Raw genomic sequence first — 21,659 nt, 5'->3', positions numbered from 1 at the left:
CAGACGATGATATCCATCTCGATAGAACTGTTACCCATCCTGTATTAGAAAGAGAGACAAAGTTAAGTCAGACGATGATATCCATCTCGATAGAACTGTTACCCATCCTGTATTAGAAAGAGAGACAAGATTAAGTCAGACGATGATATCCATCTCGATAGAACTGTTACCCATCCTGTATTAGAAAGAGAGACAAGATTAAGTCAGACGATGATATCCATCTCGATAGAACTGTTACCCATCCCGTATTAGAAAGAGAGACAAAGTTAAGTCAGACGATGATATCCATCTCGATAGAACTGTTACCCATCCTGTATTAGAAAGAGAGACAAAGTTAAGTCATACGAGGATATCCATCTCGATAGAACTGTTACCCATCCCGTATTAGAAAGAGAGACAAAGTTAAGTCAGACGATGATATCCATCTCGATAGAACTGTTACCCATCCTGTATTAGAAAGAGAGACAAGATTAAGTCAGACGATGATATCCATCTCGATAGAACTGTTACCCATCCTGTATTAGAAAGAGAGACAAGATTAAGTCAGACGATGATATCCATCTCGATAGAACTGTTACCCATCCCGTATTAGAAAGAGAGACAAAGTTAAGTCAGACGATGATATCCATCTCGATAGAACTGTTACCCATCCTGTATTAGAAAGAGAGACAAGATTAAGTCAGACGATGATATCCATCTCGATAGAACTGTTACCCATCCTGTATTAGAAAGAGAGACAAAGTTAAGTCAGACGATGATATCCATCTCGATAGAACTGTTACCCATCCTGTATTAGAAAGAGAGACAAGATTAAGTCAGACGATGATATCCATCTCGATAGAACTGTTACCCATCCTGTATTAGAAAGAGAGACAAGATTAAGTCAGACGATGATATCCATCTCGATAGAACTGTTACCCATCCCGTATTAGAAAGAGAGACAAAGTTAAGTCAGACGATGATATCCATCTCGATAGAACTGTTACCCATCCTGTATTAGAAAAAAAAGGTTTTTGATAATTAGTATGACTACTGTTTATATGAAGCACCCAGCACCTAAATGATAACTGAGATTGTGATTAAAGCCACTTTGAAATATATTTTGTGAAAGTTCTAACAAGCAGCATCCTGAATGAAACTATAGCAAAGGTCCTTATCAATATTCTGCCATATTCCAAAGCTGCTGAAAAATGTATGAAAAATCTTTTACATTTGAAAACAAGAATGTGTCTAAAGTACACGGATGCCCCACTTGCACTATCATTTTCCATGTTCCATGGACTTTGAAATTGGGTAAATATCTAAATTGGAATTAAGATTATACTATAGGGAACATGTGTATTAAGTTTCAAGTTGATTGGACTTCAGTTTCATCAAAAACTACCTTGACCAAAAACTTTAATCTGAAGCGGAACGAACGAACGGACGGGCGAATGAACAAACGAACGGAGCCACAGACCAGAAAACTAAATTCCCCTCTACTATCGTAGGTGGGGCATAAAAAATATACTGCAAGACTGAAAAGGAAAGTCATATTTTTTTTAATATTCTACAGTTGTATTATCATGATTATGTTATAAGGATTTGACAATTTTTGCATACAAGGCTATAAATTTGTGGTATTTTTTTTTAATTAGTTATACTTCTGGTTTTTCCAAAACCACAAAACCAATAAAAAATCTGCAGTATGTATACTTAAAAAAATTCCATGTACCTGCTCTAATAATTTCTTCATGGAAACATTGATGAACAGAAAGGTTTCCAAGAGTTTTGGCAATCTGTCTTCGTATCACAATACTTTTATGTCTTTTGGTGTACGTCTGCTGTAGCAACTGTACGCCTCCCATCTTTATTATGTTTTGACAACATCTAAAATCCTAAAAGTTAAAGAACAAAATAATAATGACAAGTGTCCTATAAGAAAGTTTTAGACATGACTGTTATAAACAGCGATTTTTAAATTTTCTTGGTCCAACTTTTCTGACTTTGCAGGTTCAAGAATACCACAATTTTATGCTGATAGAAGTCAGGATTATTTTACTTTCATATTATCGAAATTTCTGTATAAAATATGTATAGCTACTATTTGCAATGTAGAATAGTAGATTAAAGCATATTATTTTTTTTTCAGAATCTGAAGGAATATGGTTAATTTCATTGTTTTCGTATAAAAAGTAATGAAAAATATAATATTGTTTTACAAGTCTTACTGCAGAATGACTGGCTAAAGCCTGTAAACAAACAATCTCTACTCTTTCTTCTGGAACAGAACTGACTGACTTGGCAAATTCCAAACCTGTTCCGCCAAAACTGAATAAACTGTCCTAAAACAAAAATCACTTATCTTATAATAGTTGCACAGTGAACACAAATTGAAACATTGTAAACAGATTGTTATTTATAATCGGTTTAATAAGTTAATCATTACTATTTAAATGTAATAAGAGTTGATATGTTTTTACCCAGATGTCCTGTTCCAGCCTCAAATATAAACATAAGACATTTTAAAACTTTTTGTAGCTTTAGAATGTACGGGTAATAAAATTTACAAGAAGATTTTCAGGTGAAAAGTGTGAGTGTTTTATACATGTATATTATTGTAGAAATCACATATGTCCTTTTCCAAGGACGAAATTTTTGTTTTCATAACCTTTGAAAGTCATCAATGACCTGACAAATAGCCAATGGAAAAGTAGCACCATTGTCCCCATGATGCTGGATAAGCTATTTATCAAATTATCACATTTTTGGTACCACTTTTTTTGTATCAGTGCAGTGTGATATGAAAAATATCTCTTCATGAAAGAAATAGATAATAGACGACAACCATGAGAGAAAGGATCTAAATGCATTGCATTAAAATTTAACTCAAATTTGCATGTCCTATTTAATTTTATTTTAATATGCAGAAATTTGCATATTTTATATATATCTTTTTCTTAGAACAAAAAAACAATGGCATTCCTAATTTATTGTAGATCAAGTTTTCATTATTCGGAAAAAAAAACTGACAAAATGAATGGTTGTTTTTAATACCACAGAGTAGACCTGAAACTCTGCCCGCTACTAACAGTTTGATCTCTGTAGATTTAACAGTATTTAAAAACATCTAAAACCTAATTTTGGGTTTGTAAATACTTTTTTAAAATATTTTTAGAATTACCCTCTCATCCGCATTATTGCCCAGCTGCAATGCTTTTGTTGCAAAATGTTTGAGACATTTATCTAGATCTTCGTTCTGTAGTGAGGATATCAAAGTCCTATATTCGTCTTCTAACCAAACCTGTAAATGATATATAATAATACATGTACCCACTGTAGTGAAAAAAATGATAAATACACACAAAAAAGACAAATTCATGGCATAACTTATATCCCATGCTGTAACAACCCTCAATAAACCAACACACTAAATTATCCATTTTACATTTTTTACATATATTTACGAATACAATTTGTAGTAATAGTTATCTCCCTTACAACAATGTATTACCTTCAATGATGTAAATATTTTATTCTATGTTTACTGGTATAACATGTGCATCCCCCTCCCTCCTCTTCCCTCCATATTTAATTCAGTACAAACCTTACTTGGTGGTGCTTTTGGCATTGGTAAGAAAAATCTTGGATCCACGTCCTGAGATCTGGCTAGTCCAATCATTGTTCTAGTATCTAAAGCCTGGGCTATGTTTCTATACTGGTAGTCTGTTAAAGTAGGAATCTATGTTAAAAATCTAAACAAAAAACTAATACTTCACTCTCTTTCAGTATAACATCTAAAAATATTATATGTTAATGTTAACAGTTCACTACATGTATTACAACCATATGAGCAAATAACCTTAATTTCCTGTTAGCGTATAGTACTGCCAGGCAGTGTAGGACTGATTGTTATAAGTTTATTAACAGTACTACTGTCACTGTAGATTTGTAAACTTTAATATTTCAGTTCAAGACTCTATATCTGAATTCTTTTGGTCTCATAAACCCCTTTTATCATGATTAACAATAATGATGTTCAAGAAATCCTAGAAAAAAAGGTGTGTAGGCATATGTCCAAACTATAGCATATTATGATTTTATTCATATCAAACAATGTTTTAAGGGCATACGATACAGTTTTGATCCCGTATTTACAGTTTGATAAAAATTTCCATATAGGCTATTTTTTTGCCTGATTAAATCAAATATGTAATAAAAATATACCTTCATGTGCTACTTTTTGAGTTCAATGATGTCGAAATTTTGTATATTTGCTCAAAATTCGGATTTGTGGCCGTATTATCTCTTTCGAAAGAAAGCCATAACTTTTTGGTTTTAAAAGATAAACACAAATTGTTTTTTGTTAAATAATATGTAATTTCTGTATTTTATAAGCATCATAAAAATTGATGCATTTCTTATTCAGAAATAACTCATATTAATCAAATGGTCATGAATTGAGAAAACAACGTAATTTTTTGCTGTATATTTATCAAAATTAAAAAAATTACACTATTTACAGTTTTACAAAATTTGATCCACATAATCTCCCTGCAAAATGAAACAAAATGTCATTTTGAAAAATAGGGGTCCATGCACTCGTTTTCAAATTAAATCAGTTTGAATGATTAAAATCAGTCGAAAAAAGCATCTTTTCTAGATATGTCATAGTTTGACGTCGCGAAAATAACATTTTACATTAGCAACATCATTACCTCCCCTGTAACTGTATCGTATGCCCTTAAGTGAGTTGAATCAAAACAGCATTCTTGTCAAAACTTTTTCAAATATTTTATACCTCAAGGGCAAGCATAGACCTTATTTTTCAATAATTTTGATGCATCATACATAACCTACTGGGGTTTTATTTATTTCAGAGGGGTTTTGTGGGTAATTGATTCCCAGAATCCCTGGTGTTGCCAAAATCTGCATACAAGCCTTCTAAATATTTGTACTTTTTACAACCTTCTTGGTTTACCTATACCCATGAAGTCTACAAAAATTAGTTTCCAAAGAATAATGAATTCACAGTATTTTTTGTTGTTGTGGAAAATGGGAGGTAACACTGATACATAAATTGCATTGAACTAATGTCACTACTCCAATGACATCTATAACAGGCTTTAACAGCTCAGTTTACATGGATTTCTGATCTATATAGGTTCTGTAACTACAGGTTTTACTATGCAACTAGATAAATGTATAACAGATTTACCTTCCCAATCATGGTGTTTTGAGAGCTGTTTTACACCCAGACATCTGAGGCCCTGATCTGATGATCTTGCCAATTTCAATAGAGATTTAGGATTGTCCTTCTTTGTATAAATCCATGGTAAATGTTTCACTAAAAAAATAACAAAGGTAATAATTAGAGTCCTTACTGAAGGTTGTAAGTGTTAGACATCCTTTAACCCCCTGAACTGAATTGCAACCATTAGCTATTTCACATTTATTTATTTTAAGAGCAAAAAGGTGCTGTTAAACCTAGTATAATCACATTGCAGTGAATTATACTATTTATTAATTCAGAAATATGATTGCATTTTTAATTGCATCATCAAGTCAAGTTTTTTACTATTTTTTGGGGTAAGTTTTCCTGAACTTTTGACTTTATATCATACAATGCAGTTCAGTACATTTGTTAATCTTTACAAGTTGTTTTCCTTTGCTCAATGACCAATAGTTTGTGGTGATTATTGATAATTTGTCAGAAATTTGACAGTACAAAATGTATCATAAAATATATTTAAAACAAAAGATCCTTAAACTAATTGTGGTCAAGTTAAGAAGATGTCCTATATGAACATACTGTCAGCAGGCACCAAGTGATTAAAAACCTCAAAATGAATCTCCTGGCAAAATGCGCTAAAAAATGACTCTAGTTCTATACTATACATCTACAATTATTTATACATTATCTTTTTTGTAATACTTTCATTACCTGACTTCTCGGATATAAAATCTTTAACTTTCCTCACACGTGATCTCTTCCTCGTGTCTAAAATAAATTATCAAAAGGATACACAATATGATATTGCTTTCATTATGAATTTAAAACAATATTTGTTATTAACTATGCTTTATAAAGAATACTTTTATAAATGACTGAACTGACTGCTACAAATTGGTTCAGTGATAAGCATGTGCAGCTTTAAATAATGGTATCTCTTCAAATCTGGTCGATAACTTATGCATACAAGATTCTGTCATGATGGCAATACACATCAATCAAATAGTGTTTAAGTGTATTTAAGAGCATAGAAATATGATTGGTAGCACTTGGCTACTTAAATCCAGAAATTATTGGACCTTGCTATTTTTATTAGTAGTCTAACATCAAACAGACTAACAGAAAACTTCTTTTCTATCTTTACAATCTTTAACTTGAGGTTAAGTAATATTTTGCAGAACACAAAAATGATAATGGTGCATCTGTTAAATGCATAGGTTGTCCAATCATGTGACAGACATATTTTAGCACATTAGGCCATAGTTATTATATTTTTAGTTTTACGAAATTTTTTGACAAAACCAATGGGTAGGAGGACGAAAAAAAAAAAAAAAAAAAACTGCTGCTGCTGATTTTTTTTTTAAATACCAACCGTCAATATCAAAAAAAAAATTTTTTTATTTCACCAGGAGATTTTCTACTAGTGTAACAACTATTTTTTTTTTCTTGACAAGGTTTGAATTGAAAATCAATGTGCAACAACTTACTAAATCACCAAGAGCATAAATTTAGATTCTTTCATGCAGTTATGAACTAAAATTTTTTTTTTTTTGCATGAAAAACACTGGGTCGGAGGAGAAAAAAAAAAAAAAAAATCAACATTTTTGATTTTATTTTTTTTCCTATTTGGCAAAAATTAGGGTAGGAGGGTTCGTAAAACTAAAAATAAAAAACTACGGCCTTACCTTGGAAAGATTCTTGTTTCTCAGGATCCAAGTAAATATATGTGGATTTATTCTTCTCTGTATCAAACACATCAGTGACTGTGGACAACTGGTTTCCTAAATATCTAATCTCTAAATATACAACAGCTCCACTGAAAATGAGGTAATTCCAATTCAATAATAGTTCATTCCAAACTTAGTATGAAATTCAAAACAGTGTAGCTGTTGCCATTGATTGACACATTAAAATCATCCATTGACTGGGACAATTTACGTGAACGTTTGTCTGTAACGACCACTGTTCACGACGTACCTACGATAGACATTTAAACTGTGGGGTCTCCAAAGGTTTCTTAACGCCTTTAATTATAAAATAATTCGAAAAATTAATCAGCAATAACCTTTGTGTTTTGATTTATATAATTGATATAAATCAAAATATCGTGTTATTTCTGATTAATTTTTCGAATTACTTTATTTAGGTGTTGAGAACCTTTGGTGACCCCATAGTTTAAGTATCTTTAAAAAGTACATAGTGAACATTGGTCGTTACATACAAACGTTCACCTAAATTGTCCCAGTCAATGGATGATTTTAATGTGTCAATCAATGGCCACAGCTACACTGTTTTGAATTTCATACTATAAACTTATAATAGTTCATTCCAAACTTATAATTTTATCATATGTCCCCATTCATGAAACATGAGTTATCTCTAATTTATGAAAGACTTTGATTTTTTTTGTTGATTGTTTAAAGTGAGATTTAAAAAAAATTACGACTATAAACATGATAAATATAGATTCTTACATTGATACGAGTGGATTATCGGATTTATCCAATCAAGATAGTTAAATTATCAATTTTAAAGTCGGAGCCGAGGCTTGGACTTTAAAACTAATAATTTAACTATCTCGATTGGATAAATCCGATAATCCAAGAGTAACTATGTAAGAATCTGTTTCTCTAATGATTAAAAAATAAATTTTCTTTTTTTGTTAATCGAAAATCCCCTTCGAGTGCCTTTCGCATTGCACGAAGTTGTCAATTTCATTAACACCTGTCATAGCATATTTTGATTCATCCAGTTAGCTAAAAAGGTCATGACCCTTAACATCATCCAATAATCTTTTGAGATCACCGGCAACCACACATTGATTAAATTTTTTATTCAATGGGTTCTGAAAGGGATAAATTTCCATAGAATTAGAGAAATATCTGTATAACGTTTTGATAATACCACACATAAGAGTATCCCTCATAGATCAAAATTTTAAAAGATGGAAAGCGCAAACCTACAACTTCATTCAGTGCAAAAGTGCAGTTATTATGTATAAAAATATATACATGTATATGCATATGCATATGAACTTTGAGTAATGGATCAAACCATGAAGAATGCTTTTTATTTGTTTGTTTATTATTGATAGTACATGGATTATGCCACTCCACCCTGACCCTACCAATCTTGCCCTAAATGTTTCATTATAATCCTGTTTAGCATAGAAGTGACAGTAGGACATAAACTTAATATCATCTTTTTAACTGCAGATTTGGGGGGGGGGGGGGGGGGGGGGGGGTCTACCAGGAAACCAATGGCTCAGACAAGGGTTTAAACTTACCAAATTGCTGAAACTGTGAATACACCAACAGAATCTATAAAAAGAAAAATATCTAGAGTAAATTTAAAACATCATACAAAAAAGAAGATGTGGTATAATTGCCAATGAGACAACTCTCCACAAGAGACCAAAATGACACAGAAATTAACAACTATAGGTCACTGTAAAGCAATTTTAAAGCATATTATTGCATATTAATGGCAAATATATAATTGTAAAAATGTAATTTCCTGTATGATATTGTGTTGTGTTGACAAGCAAGCATGTCGTTTCAACTGTCCATTAAATCATCAACAAAAGCAACTTCGCTATTTGTAAATCATTAAATTTAATTCTAAAGGAAATGAACAACTTTTAACAGTATTTAATATTGGTTTAAAACTCACACTGTATTTTCCTTGTATGTTTTTTCCTGGTATGATGAAGGTGTTTCCTAACAAAAATAGTATACCATCTAGGTCGACATAGCTTGTAAAGTAGACCACTGAACATAACAGGATAAACTTTTTATTACAGGTTTTTAGTGCTAGAATCCATCATATCAAAATAATCTGAAAGTAAAAAGATTATGTTATATAAAATGTATACATAGTATATTAAATAAAATTCTGATAAGGTTTTGGTTATTAAAAAAATATAAAATTCTGGAATTAAAGGCTTTGGATTTTGAAGAATTTTTACACCAAATCTTGCTAAGGGACTTAGCTATATAGGGCCATCTTGGTTGTGAGTTATGCCCAGTTTGGACATTGACTCCGCAATAGTAGTTAGAGGTCTTAGACAACATACTCTAGGTTCATCAAACCCTTTCATTTGAAAAGTTTCTATACTTCAGTAAGGAATATATGAGAAACAATAGTATGTATGTTGCAGACTACCTGGACCTATCTAGTTGTACTGAGCATAATAATTTGTCTAAAAGTGTAAGGACTGGTGAAAAGTACTGCCTCAAATTTTAGTTTTACTAGTATTCAATTTTCCGGACTTAACAACTTTTAAATCTCCATGTTAAGTGATGTTTTTTTAAGGTTAGGCACTCAAACATCCATTGCAGGAACTTCTTAGGAAGAAAGATAAAAAATTAGCAATATCCTTTAACTCTACTTTTCGCTACATAGATGATGTTCTTTCACTAAATAATTCAAAATTTGGTGACTATGTGGAACGCATCTATCCAATTGAGCTAGAGATAAAGGATACTACAGATACAGTTAAGTCGGCCTCATATCTTGACTTACATCTAGAAATTGACAATGAGGGTCGGTTGAAAACAAAACTTTACGACAAAAGAGATGATTTCAGCTTTCCAATTGTGAACTTTCCATTTCTAAGTAGCAACATTCCAGCAGCACCTGCATACGGGGTATATATCTCCCAACTGATACAATATTCCCGTGCTTGCATTTCTTATCATGATTTTCTTGATAGAGGGTTGCTGCTCACAAAGAAGCTATTAAACCAAGAGTTCCAAATGGTGAAGTTGATATCATCCCTTCGTAAATTTTACGGACGCCATCACGAGTTGGTTGACCGTTATGGAATAACTGTTTCACAAATGATATCAGATATGTTCCTTATGTCGTAACTACAATCCCCTTCCCTTTCATGAATGTGACCTACCGAACAAGTGAAACTGCGAGCTACTGCTCACTGATGATACCCCCGCTGCAAGTGGATAATATTAATAGTGTAAAAATATGCAAGTGTTCGGTAAACAGGAAGTTGTCGAGTGATGAATCTGAAAACGCATCACACGGTATAGCTGACTTATATAAATCCTGAAACCAAATTTCAGAAATCCTTGTATTGTAGTTCCTGAGAAAAATGTGACGAAAATTTTCAACTTGGCTGTCATGTGTGAAATCATACAAGTGTTCGGTAAACAGGAAGTTGTCTAGTGATGAATCTGAAAACGCATCACACGGTATGGCTGACATATATAAATGTTGATACCAAATTACAGAAAGGGTGGATGTGTAGTTCCTGAGAAAAATGTGACGAAAATTTTCAACTTGGCTATCATGTGTAAAATCATACAAGTGTTCGGTAAACAGGAAGTTGTCAAGTGATCAATCTGAAAACACATCACACGGTATAGCTGACTTAGATAAACCCTGAAACCAAATTTCAGAAATCCTTGTATTGTAGTTCCTGAGAAAAATGTGATGAAAATTTTCAACTTGGCTATCATGTGTAAAATCATACAAGTGTTCGGTAAACAGGAAGTTGTCAAGTGATGAATCTGAAAACGCATCACACGGTATGGCTGACATATATAATGTTGATACCAAATTACAGTAAGGGTGGATGTGTAGTTCCTGAGAAAAATGTGACGAAAGTTTCATGGGACGGACTGACTGACGGACAGACGGACTGACGGACGGACGGACAGACAGAGGTAAAACAGTATACCCCCCCTTTTTTAAAGCGGGGTATAATTAGACTATTTACCGGATTTGTTATCACATAAGCATCACGACGGGTGCCACATGTGGAGCAGGACCTGCCTTCCGGAGCACCTGAGATCACCCATAGTTTTTTGGTGGGGTTCGTGTTGTTTATTCTTTAGTTTTCTATGTTGTGTCGTGTGTGCTGCTGTTTATTTGTCCTTTTCATTTTTAGCCATGGCCTTGTCAGTTTGTTTTAGATTTATGAGTTTGACTGTCCCTTTGGTATCTTTCGTCCCTCTTTTACACAAGTTAAGATTAAATGACAATATGTAAGGGGACATAATAACAGGAAAAACATATCTATAATACTAAAATGACGAGGTCAAATTTGTCAGCCGTCATCGGGTAAAAACGACAAATCAAAGAATTCAACTTTATATATAGCTAATATAGGACAATGGTGTAGATTAAAAATTACACCACTCCAGACCCTTTTGTTTTCCACATAATTGATATTGACAATAATTAACAAGTTCCGGGTCGAATCCGATACCGATACCAATAGTATATTCACCTGTTATATATTATCTTATCTGTACGTTCCGCATCTGACAGGCGCACCACCAAAGTTTAACGGTGTATTTAGGATTTTGCTATATACTCGGGTCATAATCACAGGGTTGACACTACTAAAGTCAATCATTGTCAAATTGTTTCCTATTGTAGTATTTTAATCAGTAAGACTTTCTAAGATATCAATACGAATACTAAAAATCTAGACTTAAATAAGGCGTATAGGTACAGTTTTCAATTTGTTCGGATGACAATACCATGGCAATACTAAAATACGGGTGTGTTCTAGTAGTATGTAATATTAAAGATTTGTAAGGATTCCGCATAACCCAGTGTCTTGTCTACTTTTGCTGTTAGTCACGGACTCAACAAAAATAGGGAAAAAATATAGATACTATCTTTAAAATTTAAGAAGCTTCTGTCCAAGTTTGGTAAAAATCCAAACTTTAACTGCAGACTGTATGTAGTGTTAACTGGCGTTAAGTCCATTTATAATTAATACACAGAAGAACAGGAAATTAATCTTTCAAAATTTCCTTCTAAATTACTAGCTTTTGATCATAAACAAGCTTCTGTTCAAGTTTGGTGCTATTATCCAGGATAGTTTATGAATGTTACTTAAAATTTTAAAACTTAAACTACAGAGAGAAAGTAATGTTAACTGGTAGAAAACTTAAAAGTCCATTTACAAGTAAAATATGGTTTTAAAATAGGATTTCTTTTTTTACAAAATTTACTTCTGGATATTATCTTATGAACATAAACAAGCTTCTGTCCAAGTTTGGTACAAATCATGGATAGTTTAAGAAAGTTATTAAAATTTCAAAAACTTTACAACAGATACATATGATTCTAATCAATTTGAGATTATGTCAAACATCTTGACATGGTGCCTGAATAAGAGGGTTAACAGGCCTATTTTTGCAGATTTAACTTGATTTCTCAACAACAACATTGATTATAGTATAAGGTTTTTAGGGGATATGCTTCAAGAACTTACTTATCATGCTTATGCAACAGTTCATTATATAGACAAAAATGAAACAATCATAGTAGCTATCTTAACATTATGATCAACAAGGCCTGAAAACTTTCTTTTAAATAATTTTTTTAACAAATAGGACTGTGTTGAAGATCGATGCCTTGTTTAATTGCCAATGAATTTTTAGTTTAAATTTATAAAAAAGATTGCTTGACTGAATAGGTAAGACATATGTATTTTCAAAGTTTAAATCAAATTCACTTATGTCCCTATTGTGCACTCTTTTCAAACATATTTTCAAAAGGTTGTAATATTATCTAAGCAGGTAAGTATGTAAGTATACGGTTTATTATTTACATTGTGTAAAACTGTCATTTGAATAGTTATCTACTACCTTTATCAGGAAAACTTAACATAATACCATGAAAGAATATATCGAATTGTTCAGCTATCTGCACACGGAACATCGGGTATTTAAATATTATCTCAGTTTTAACACATAAGTTATGTATTACCAACACGACAAAGTAACATAGAATAATTTGGACAACAAAATGGCGTTTTCTCAATCCGTTAAAAAAAGTCAGATACCTATTAACTGTCATCTATGCGACACTGAGAAAAACAAGTGGAAATGCATTGACTGTGAACTTCTTATGTGTGATAAGTGTAAAGATGGGAGACATCTTAGAATTAAAAATGCACAGGATCATAGGGTAATAAGTATAAAAGACATTGGTTTACATAGCCGAGAATTGGATTTTACAAATATTAAATGTCCAGACCATGCTTCACAATCTTGCTGTCTCTTTTGCAAGATTTGTGACAGTCTCGTATGTCCGACATGTGTGTCCAAAGTTCATAAGAAACATGCAAATGACTTAATCGAGATCAGTGAAGCCTATCATATGAAAAAAGAAAGACTGAAAAATGAACACAGTAAAATTAAAATGGAAGAAAAAAATGCAGTCACAAAAAAAGAACAATTGGTAAAGCGTAAGAATGCTGAAAATGCAAAATACAGCAAAGTTATCCAAGATATTCTGAATCATGGAAAAGTGCTGAAAAGTGACATTGACAAATACATTAAAGAACTAAAAGATGAAGTTGATGCAAACCTGAAAACCATTTTCCAATCACTTGACACAGACCTTAGTATTGTAGCAAAATCAATGGAATATTCTAATGAGAAAAACACTAAAGTCGATGATTTAATAAAATCCACAGATCTTGCAAACTTTTTTTCTGATGTCAGGAAAATGGAAAAATCCATGGAAGTACCAGTACTAAAAACACAATCATCATACAATTCCATTCCAAAATTTGTTCCAGGGAAGATAACTCATTCTCATGTTGGAGTGTTACAAAGTGAAGAAAGTTCAGAGGAATTGATTGTTTCATTTGATATCATTCAAGAATATCAGACAGAACTTACTATGATAACAGGTATTATTCCTTGTGTTGACAATTCAGTTTGGATTAGTTCAAATAAAGATGATTGTCTTATTTATGCAATACCTACAGGCAAAGAACTCAATGTGGTGTCTAAATTTAACATGAAGGTCTATGATATGGCAATAACCACATCGAATAACCTTCTTCTATGTGTTCATGGAAAATCCAGAATTCAACAACTCATTATTACCACTGGTAAACTGTCTGACACTGTATATAATGTGAGCCCTTTATTTTCTACAGCCATCCACATTACCAGTGATAATAAAGTTATAGTAGGAGGTAACAGTGATAAACTAGGAAGAAGAGCTGTGTTTGTAATGAATGAGCAGGGAGACCATGAGACTGTGTATGAACATGATCAACATAATCAACCTATACTCATCTACCCATTGAGTATAACAAGTACCAGTAATGGGAATATACATGTGGTAGACCGTAAACAAGGTAAAGAAGGTAGAGTGGTAGTGTTGACAACAGGTAGAGGTGTTATCAACTCATATAAAGGCCATCCTGAAATTAATAAGGTTTACACATTTAAACCCAACAGAATAGTGACAACACCAAGAGATAATGTCATGGTGACTGATTTAGATACTCACACCATACACATTCTAGATAGTAAGGGAAGACTTGTGTCATGGTACAACACTGAAGACATAGGAATACTATATCCACTCTCCTTTGGATTCACTCCTACAGGTCAACTCTATATAGGATGTGGTAGACAAGCAGGTAGTACAGACAAGGAAGCAAAGATTTATGAAGTGACTTGTTCAGGATGTTAAGAAAAACATGCCATTACATAAATTGTTATAGATCGACTTCTAAACACTTGATATGTGATAAACATTGTATTATCAAAACAATATTATTGTATAAATAATTTTAATTACAATTTCATATTGCCTTTCTTTTTTATGAAAAGACTTACAGGGTGTAACATTATTCGTACTTAGCATATTTAGGCCAAACAAAGGTTGTTTTGTTAAACTTAGTAAATATTTTCACAGCAGTAACAATATTCAGTTGTTTTTTTTTCAAGTCCAGTAAATGGCCTTGTGTACAGGTCAAAATTTCTGTGAAAATGCCACATTCTTCCTTTAATGGAAGGTTTTGTGCACTACATTTATATAACCTTTGCAAAACTAAATCAATTCTTAAATGTACATGTATCATATAGTCAGTGTTCATTTGATTTGATCTGAGCTCTGTTCAAATCATCAAAATTAAGAAAAGAAAAAAGAAAAAAATTCATACTTTTGAAAGTCATTCATTCTATAGGATATCTTTTTTCAGTGCCACAGCTTTCTTGTCTTTAAGCTTGTGCTGGCACCATGCATTTGCCTGACTGACCATGCTTACTGATCGAGGTCCATTATTGGTCTGATGTGAGAAAAATCTCATCTGTCAGAAATGCAATTTTTTTGGTAGGAAAATCAAGATTTCTTTTACACATTTATCATGTTTAACAATATCGAGTATTTGTGTTTGAAGTTGATGTGGCAAACAATGAATTGCAGTGAATAAACACCAAAATCAAATTCAAAAGCAAATTTGAAAATATCATAACTAGAAAACAGTAAACAGTAAAATCAACTAAAAAAAAAAATACTGAAAAATTGTTCTTTATCTTGTAAAAAAACCAGAAGCTCTTCTTATGGGTAAAACTACCATTCTCCACATGCAGCACATACTGTTTGAAAATATCCAACATATTTTTTTTTAATAATTTGAAAGGAGGTTTGCCAAATTAAAATTAAAACAAGTAAACTAGCAGGGTCAACCTAAAATGTATCTCTATGAGCAACATATTGATGGGTGGATAGATGTATGGCTATTTAATGTCCAATGGAAAGTTAAATTCATATTCAGGATTTGAACACACTAATGCAATAGGAATATGAACCCTGTTCTTTACAAGACCGACACACTGAGTCAGATTCATTGATCCATGATGCAAAACATCACCAATAGAATTGCTTAAAAAGTCATAGTAATCTAGATACTTTTTAGTTGGCTTTGAACTGGTTTTCAGTAACAGTGAGTACTCATAGATTTGTGCTTTGTGTCGTTTGTCTGATTATCTTTTTGTTTCTTGATTTTTGTGCTCGTGTCGATCTGATTAAACCCTTTCAAATTGATTTAAACAGTTTGTTCTTATGATCTGCTTTTACATCACTGTGCAAGGTAAAGAAAGGGTTGATCAGTTGCAAACATGTGTAACCCTGCCACATTATGTATGTATTTGCTCCGAGTCAGGATCCTGTAATTCAGTGGCTGTTGGTCGTTTTTTTTTTAATTGATTTATCATATATCAAGTCACTTTAATTGTCTTACATTTGTCATGAGGTCAAGGCATTTTATATATAGCTTGTAGTATTAGAAAAACAGACCAAAACACAAATACATCTGATGTAACATTGACCAGTGAACTGTGAAAATGTGGTCAAGATCAAATAAAACCTGCAAGACTGACATGTGCAACCTTACAACATTTTGTACATTTATTCCATACACCAAATATAGTGTACCTACTGCTTACAGTATTTGAGAAATGAACTACCGTAATCACATAACTTTAACCTTCATTATTGATAAGGTCCGCCTTATGTGCATCATAGCTCGAAGAGGATTAAGTAAAAAAGTATTGATCCATTAAATGAGGTCAAGGTCAGGTGAACCATTACTGATGAACATGAAAACTTTGCAAGGAACCTATATATCAAACATGGTTATCATATCACTCCTAATGAGTGAAAAATTCACATGACAAAAAAGTAGGGCTTATTATTAAGCAGTCACCGATCAAGGAAAATCATGTCAAGTACAATGGACATACGGCAGAGGAAAACTTTTTAACATAATTCATACATCTACAAACTATGGAGCTTCCAGGTCACTTACCCTCTGAAATATAAAGTTTTATACAACAAAATGCTGCCACCACAATCACAGCCAGATGGTAATTCCACCCATTAATCCATTTGTCTCACGATCACATTCTGTGACTTTTGTCACATTATCTCTCATGTGTCTCTCAATCATAAAAACTTGTGCCAAGACAGTAACTAAATGTTAACTTCATAAGCCGTAAAAAGTTGCCCTAGAGATGATTTTTATTTTTCTTCAAATTGATTCTTAGTCAGTCAATGAATAATTTTGTGTTAAAAGATGCAGTCTAGACTAAGAATGTTTATCTCCAGAAATGATCAATTCTATTCCACTCAAACTAGTCTAATTCCTTAAATGTATACTACAGTTTCTATCACCAAAATATGATACAAAGATCAAAGATCAAAAAGACCAAGATGTGGCGGAGGCTTTAGACTAAATTAATGTCAGTAATGACATCTGTTCTTTCTGGAAGTACACCACTAATTCATGGTCCCATTGCTTTCTATGTTAAATTCCTCCATTTCAAGCAGGCACACCTCTTTTGTTTTAAGTTCAAATAAAGTGAAAATAATTGCATGTCAAAGCAACACTTTATGGTGACTTGTACTGAAAAAAATCAACATACCTTTAATGGCATATCAGAAAGAACTGGTTCCCGGAAGTTCGGATGTATCAAAACAGGTACTTCAGATCTGACAAACAGGCAAAAAGTACCCTCTTTTTTAAATTTGGTGCAGTTTTTTTAAAATTCAAAATTTAAAGTCAAAAAGTGTTCTACAATGCTCACCAGTCCTTCACCTTTCATTTGAAACCTAAAACACTTAAATATTCTACAAATTTTGAAAGTTACACTCATGCGTAGGAACTATTTTGTGTTAAATATGTACTACTTTCTGGTACAATGTATGTGCTTTCTTGCCGGGCCTGAATTAGTGGTGTTACCCCATCTAGGTTTTGTTGATCATGATAATAAATTTTGTCTATCTTGCAACAATCACTATCATCAACAATTATTTATATCAACAAATGGATTTTTACACCCCATCATTCTTTTCAATTAATGGCATGGGGAATTAAATGGAAGCCTGATAAATTATAGTGGAATTTGAATTTTTAGATTGCAAAATTCTTCAATAGGACCTCAATATATCAAACAGGTGAAAAATCTATTGAAAGTCACACATTTTTATAGATAATTTAAAAAAATCCAGTTTGCTACATGTTAAGCAGTGTGTACAAGAGGAAAAGAGTAATTATTTCTTTAGACAAGCGTCAAAATCAATGAATCACTGTAAATGTAAACAGTATAAAATATAATACAAAGATTATTGTAAAATACATAGATATTCTAGACTTACTTTTGAACCCCCTTATGTAAATTAATGTACGTCTAGGCTTATACATGTACCATCAATAAATTGGGTTAAAAACAGAAGTCTCTGGAAATTGACTAACTTTCTCTATGATGTTAAATCTTTTTCAGTTTTTTTTCTTTCTGGTTTTGTTTGTTAGAAAATTTGATTCAAAAGTGATACAGAATACATTTCAATTTAATTATCCAAAGATTTTATTGATTAAAACAATTAAGGAAATGGATAAAGGCTCAGCCTATACATATATATAGAAATCCTATCCCAAACAACATTGATAGAATATGGTTGTTTTTCACATTAATGTATTTTCTTTGTGTATATATATACATGTACATAATTTTGCAATATTGTCTCACAGTGAGTCAGGGGAGGCAATCCTTCCTCAATTGATTAGAATAAAAACTTCATAGATAGAAGAATATACACATTTTGTATTTTTTATCAATCAAACATTATCATGTTTGCAAAGTTGTACAGCATACTATTTTTGATGAAATAGTAACAGTATGACTGTATCAGTATTAGACAGTGTGGGTAATCTTTGTGTACCAGATTGATACAAGACAACACATTGCATAGGTCATTAGACTTTTTAATACCACTGTGGCATGGACAAAGGTAATTCTGGCAAAAAAAAATATTCCTTTGACATCTCAAAGGAAAGGAAGTATCATTATTTTTTTATAGAGTTCCTTGTGAAATTGTGTGTCACACCTTTCCTTACTGCTGTCACTGTTAAAGTGTTATATTGGCTATTCATTTATCAATCCAATATAGACAATGATAGGAATATTAAATAAGAAATTCAAATTATGCAGATGAGGCTTCTGTCAAAATTTGGTAACATTCAATAAAGGTTTAACAAAGTTTAATATTGATGTCTGAAAAATTTAACCCTTGACTATGTGTATGTTAACTGCCTAAAAACTAAGAATAACTATCAGTACCAAACTAAACATGAAAAAGAAATTATTTTCAAAGTTGTTCTTCAGGTGTTACAAATGTATCTCTTAATCATATTGTCCAAATACTCATATGGTCTGGAACAGAGCCATTTTTGCCATCAAGAAAGCTAAAAAAAATAAATTTGCAGATTCAGACTAGCTTTTTTTTATCACCATCTGCAACATAACCTCTGCATTATTTATTTTTTAACCGCAGGAAAATTTATTTTCACTTAAAATACATGTAGTATTAACTTTTTTTATTCATTTCAAAATATATTTCCATCCTGTTTTATTCAAGTTCATTAATTTTCAGCACTTACATGTACCAAGCCAGGATGTTCATTTTCAAATCCTTCTGACTCATATTTATCATATTCAGATGTTAGTTACCACTTTTTTTTTCTTTTCTGATTTTGTGTACTGACTACCTTCTTCAATTCATTATTGCTCATAGTATGTTTAAGGAAGTGCTACTATTCTAATAGTATTCATCTTTTTAGGGATTCTGAGTCCAAAGTGATTTTCTGATTTTGCCGCCTCAAAATTTTTTCTGAACAGCTATTAAAAATCTCCTCAAATCAATTCTTACCAGCTCAAGGTGTAAAGAATAGTGATTTAATTTAGGTCTAAAATGTGCTAGTTTGAGATAAGGCAGTTTGTAAAAATTTGCCGAAATTGATTAAAATAAGTTAATTTAAATACAGTGAGTCACATAATAGCCTTGAATGTTTAAATGGCAAGCCAGTTAGGGAAAGAAAACAATCCCCCCACCTTTTCCCCCAAACCTACATCAGCAGTCTGACAGTACTACGACTCCATAACCCAACAAAGACATACATGTATATATATATAAGTATGTCTGAACCAGTGACAACTCTACAACAGATTAATCCATCGGATAACCAGCAGTGATGGTGATACATGGCTGTGTACATTCTGTATTTACAACTCGTCTAAACATCAACCCAACAATGTTAGATCTGTATCTTTTACTTTCGCGTTTTAGCGAAAGCAAATTTATAGATCTAACATTGTTGGGTTGATGTTGAGATGAGTTGTATATATATATACAGAATGTACACAGCCATGTACAAAAAAACATGTATCACCATCACTGCTGGTTATCTGATGGATAAATCTGTTGTAGAGTTGTCACTGGTTCAGACGTACTTATAAATGTAATTATTTCTGTGACTGTATCTTACATTAATTTGAATCCGGGTCCGTTCGCCCTGATTCATGTTCGCCCTAGTACCTGTTCGCCCTGATTATTATTTTTTTCTAATTGTTGTCTAGTCGCATTATTTTAAGTGTTTAAACAAATTATGTTAAAGTTTGTTGAAAAATTGACAGAATATTTATATTGCCGCAATCAATTTATCATTTTCCCTTTGATTTGCAGAGTAGAATACTGGAATACAATGTATTTATCTTTATTGATATTTGTTAACAAAATAATTGTAATCAGTCAATCACGAAAGTATGCAGTATAGATAAATGAACTTGTAAATCTGTTTCATAATTTACAGTTCGTACATCATTAGTTTTATCAGAGACATATCTGGTTTTATTAATTTCAAGCTGAATATTTTATCAAAATAAAACGTTTGTTTTTATTATTAATCCATCAAAAGACAAGTTTCACAATAATCAGTTATCCGAATTATTTTGTTATTGAACAATTATGATCAAAAACAAGCCATAAACTTTTAAATATTTCAATGTTTCCATAAATTTCAAGATTATACATGATATATATACCATAGAAATATCTGAATAAGTTTATTCAACTTCAATGCCCTGAATATTATTATTTTCATAGTAGTGCGAACGGACTCTGGGCGAACATGTTATTAGGGCGAACGGTCCCGATACCCATTAATTTGTAGGATCCTTTACTATAGAATTTTTTTAGATAATTTATCTGATCTGTAAAAATAACATCTTCATGCCTTATATATCATGTACTGTAGTACGATGCCTAGAACACTATGATTTTACAAGGATTTGAATAGCATGAATAGTGAGACTAAACATCCTTGAATTTTATTAAGTTGATAATTATTAGATTGGCATTTTTTTGGCAATGTTTTCAACAACAAAAACTATAAATCTCTTAGATGAAATATACAAAATAAAAAATACCAGATATTCAAATTATTAGCTGAATATTACTGTAATGTTGTGTAGATTATTTCTTTCTTCTGCAAACACATCGGAGTCCTTCTGAGTAAGGAAGGTAAACGAACGTTTTGTTATTTGTTATTAAATTAACTTCCTCCGATAAACAGAGCACCAACAAGAACTGTTCTTCAACGAAAATATCGGCAGCAAATTAATGAGCATTATCATTAAAAAAAATACCGCTTAATTAGATACTCAGTTAAAATAAAAATGTTTGAAAGAAATTCCAACATATATAACTAAATTAAATACAGTGAGTCACATAATAGCCTTGCATGTTTTAATGGCAAGCCAACTTCGGCCAGTTGGGGCAAAAAAACACCCCGGCCTTACATCAGCAATCTGACAGTATTACGACT

At 32.0% G+C, this 21,659-nt stretch overlaps 2 protein-coding genes across 2 annotated transcripts in view; one reads left to right on the top strand and one right to left on the bottom strand.

The window, feature by feature from the left end:
• Positions 1–21,344, bottom strand: part of LOC143072610 (protein SERAC1-like) — a 30,332-nt gene extending 8,988 nt beyond the window's left edge. The window contains exons 1-10 of the mRNA XM_076247647.1: positions 21,262–21,344; positions 8,885–9,049; positions 8,499–8,532; positions 6,898–7,028; positions 5,924–5,980; positions 5,198–5,326; positions 3,587–3,705; positions 3,164–3,283; positions 2,211–2,324; positions 1,715–1,877 (exon numbers count right to left, since the gene is read on the bottom strand). Coding sequence (XP_076103762.1) covers positions 1,715–1,877; positions 2,211–2,324; positions 3,164–3,283; positions 3,587–3,705; positions 5,198–5,326; positions 5,924–5,980; positions 6,898–7,028; positions 8,499–8,532; positions 8,885–8,990 — 973 coding nt within the window. The 5' untranslated portion in view covers positions 8,991–9,049; positions 21,262–21,344. The remainder of the gene's footprint in view (positions 1–1,714; positions 1,878–2,210; positions 2,325–3,163; positions 3,284–3,586; positions 3,706–5,197; positions 5,327–5,923; positions 5,981–6,897; positions 7,029–8,498; positions 8,533–8,884; positions 9,050–21,261) is intronic.
• On the top strand, positions 12,833–14,808 carry LOC143072611 (uncharacterized). Its single transcript, XM_076247648.1, has one exon. The coding sequence runs from the start codon at positions 12,998–13,000 to the stop codon at positions 14,684–14,686; it is 1,689 nt and encodes a 562-aa protein (XP_076103763.1). The 5' UTR covers positions 12,833–12,997; the 3' UTR covers positions 14,687–14,808.
• Positions 21,345–21,659: the final 315 nt, after the last annotated feature.

Source organism: Mytilus galloprovincialis, chromosome 4, assembly GCF_965363235.1.
Source record: "Mytilus galloprovincialis chromosome 4, xbMytGall1.hap1.1, whole genome shotgun sequence".
Lineage (NCBI taxonomy): Eukaryota > Metazoa > Mollusca > Bivalvia > Mytilida > Mytilidae > Mytilus > Mytilus galloprovincialis.
The sequence above is the reverse complement of the archived record's forward strand: the minus strand, read 5'-3'. Positions and strand labels throughout refer to the sequence as shown.

Bases quoted from the DNA above. Each gene is read 5' to 3' on its own strand.
- LOC143072611 (XM_076247648.1), top strand. From the start codon at position 12,998: ATGGCGTTTTCTCAATCCGTTAAAAAAAGTCAGATACCTATTAACTGT.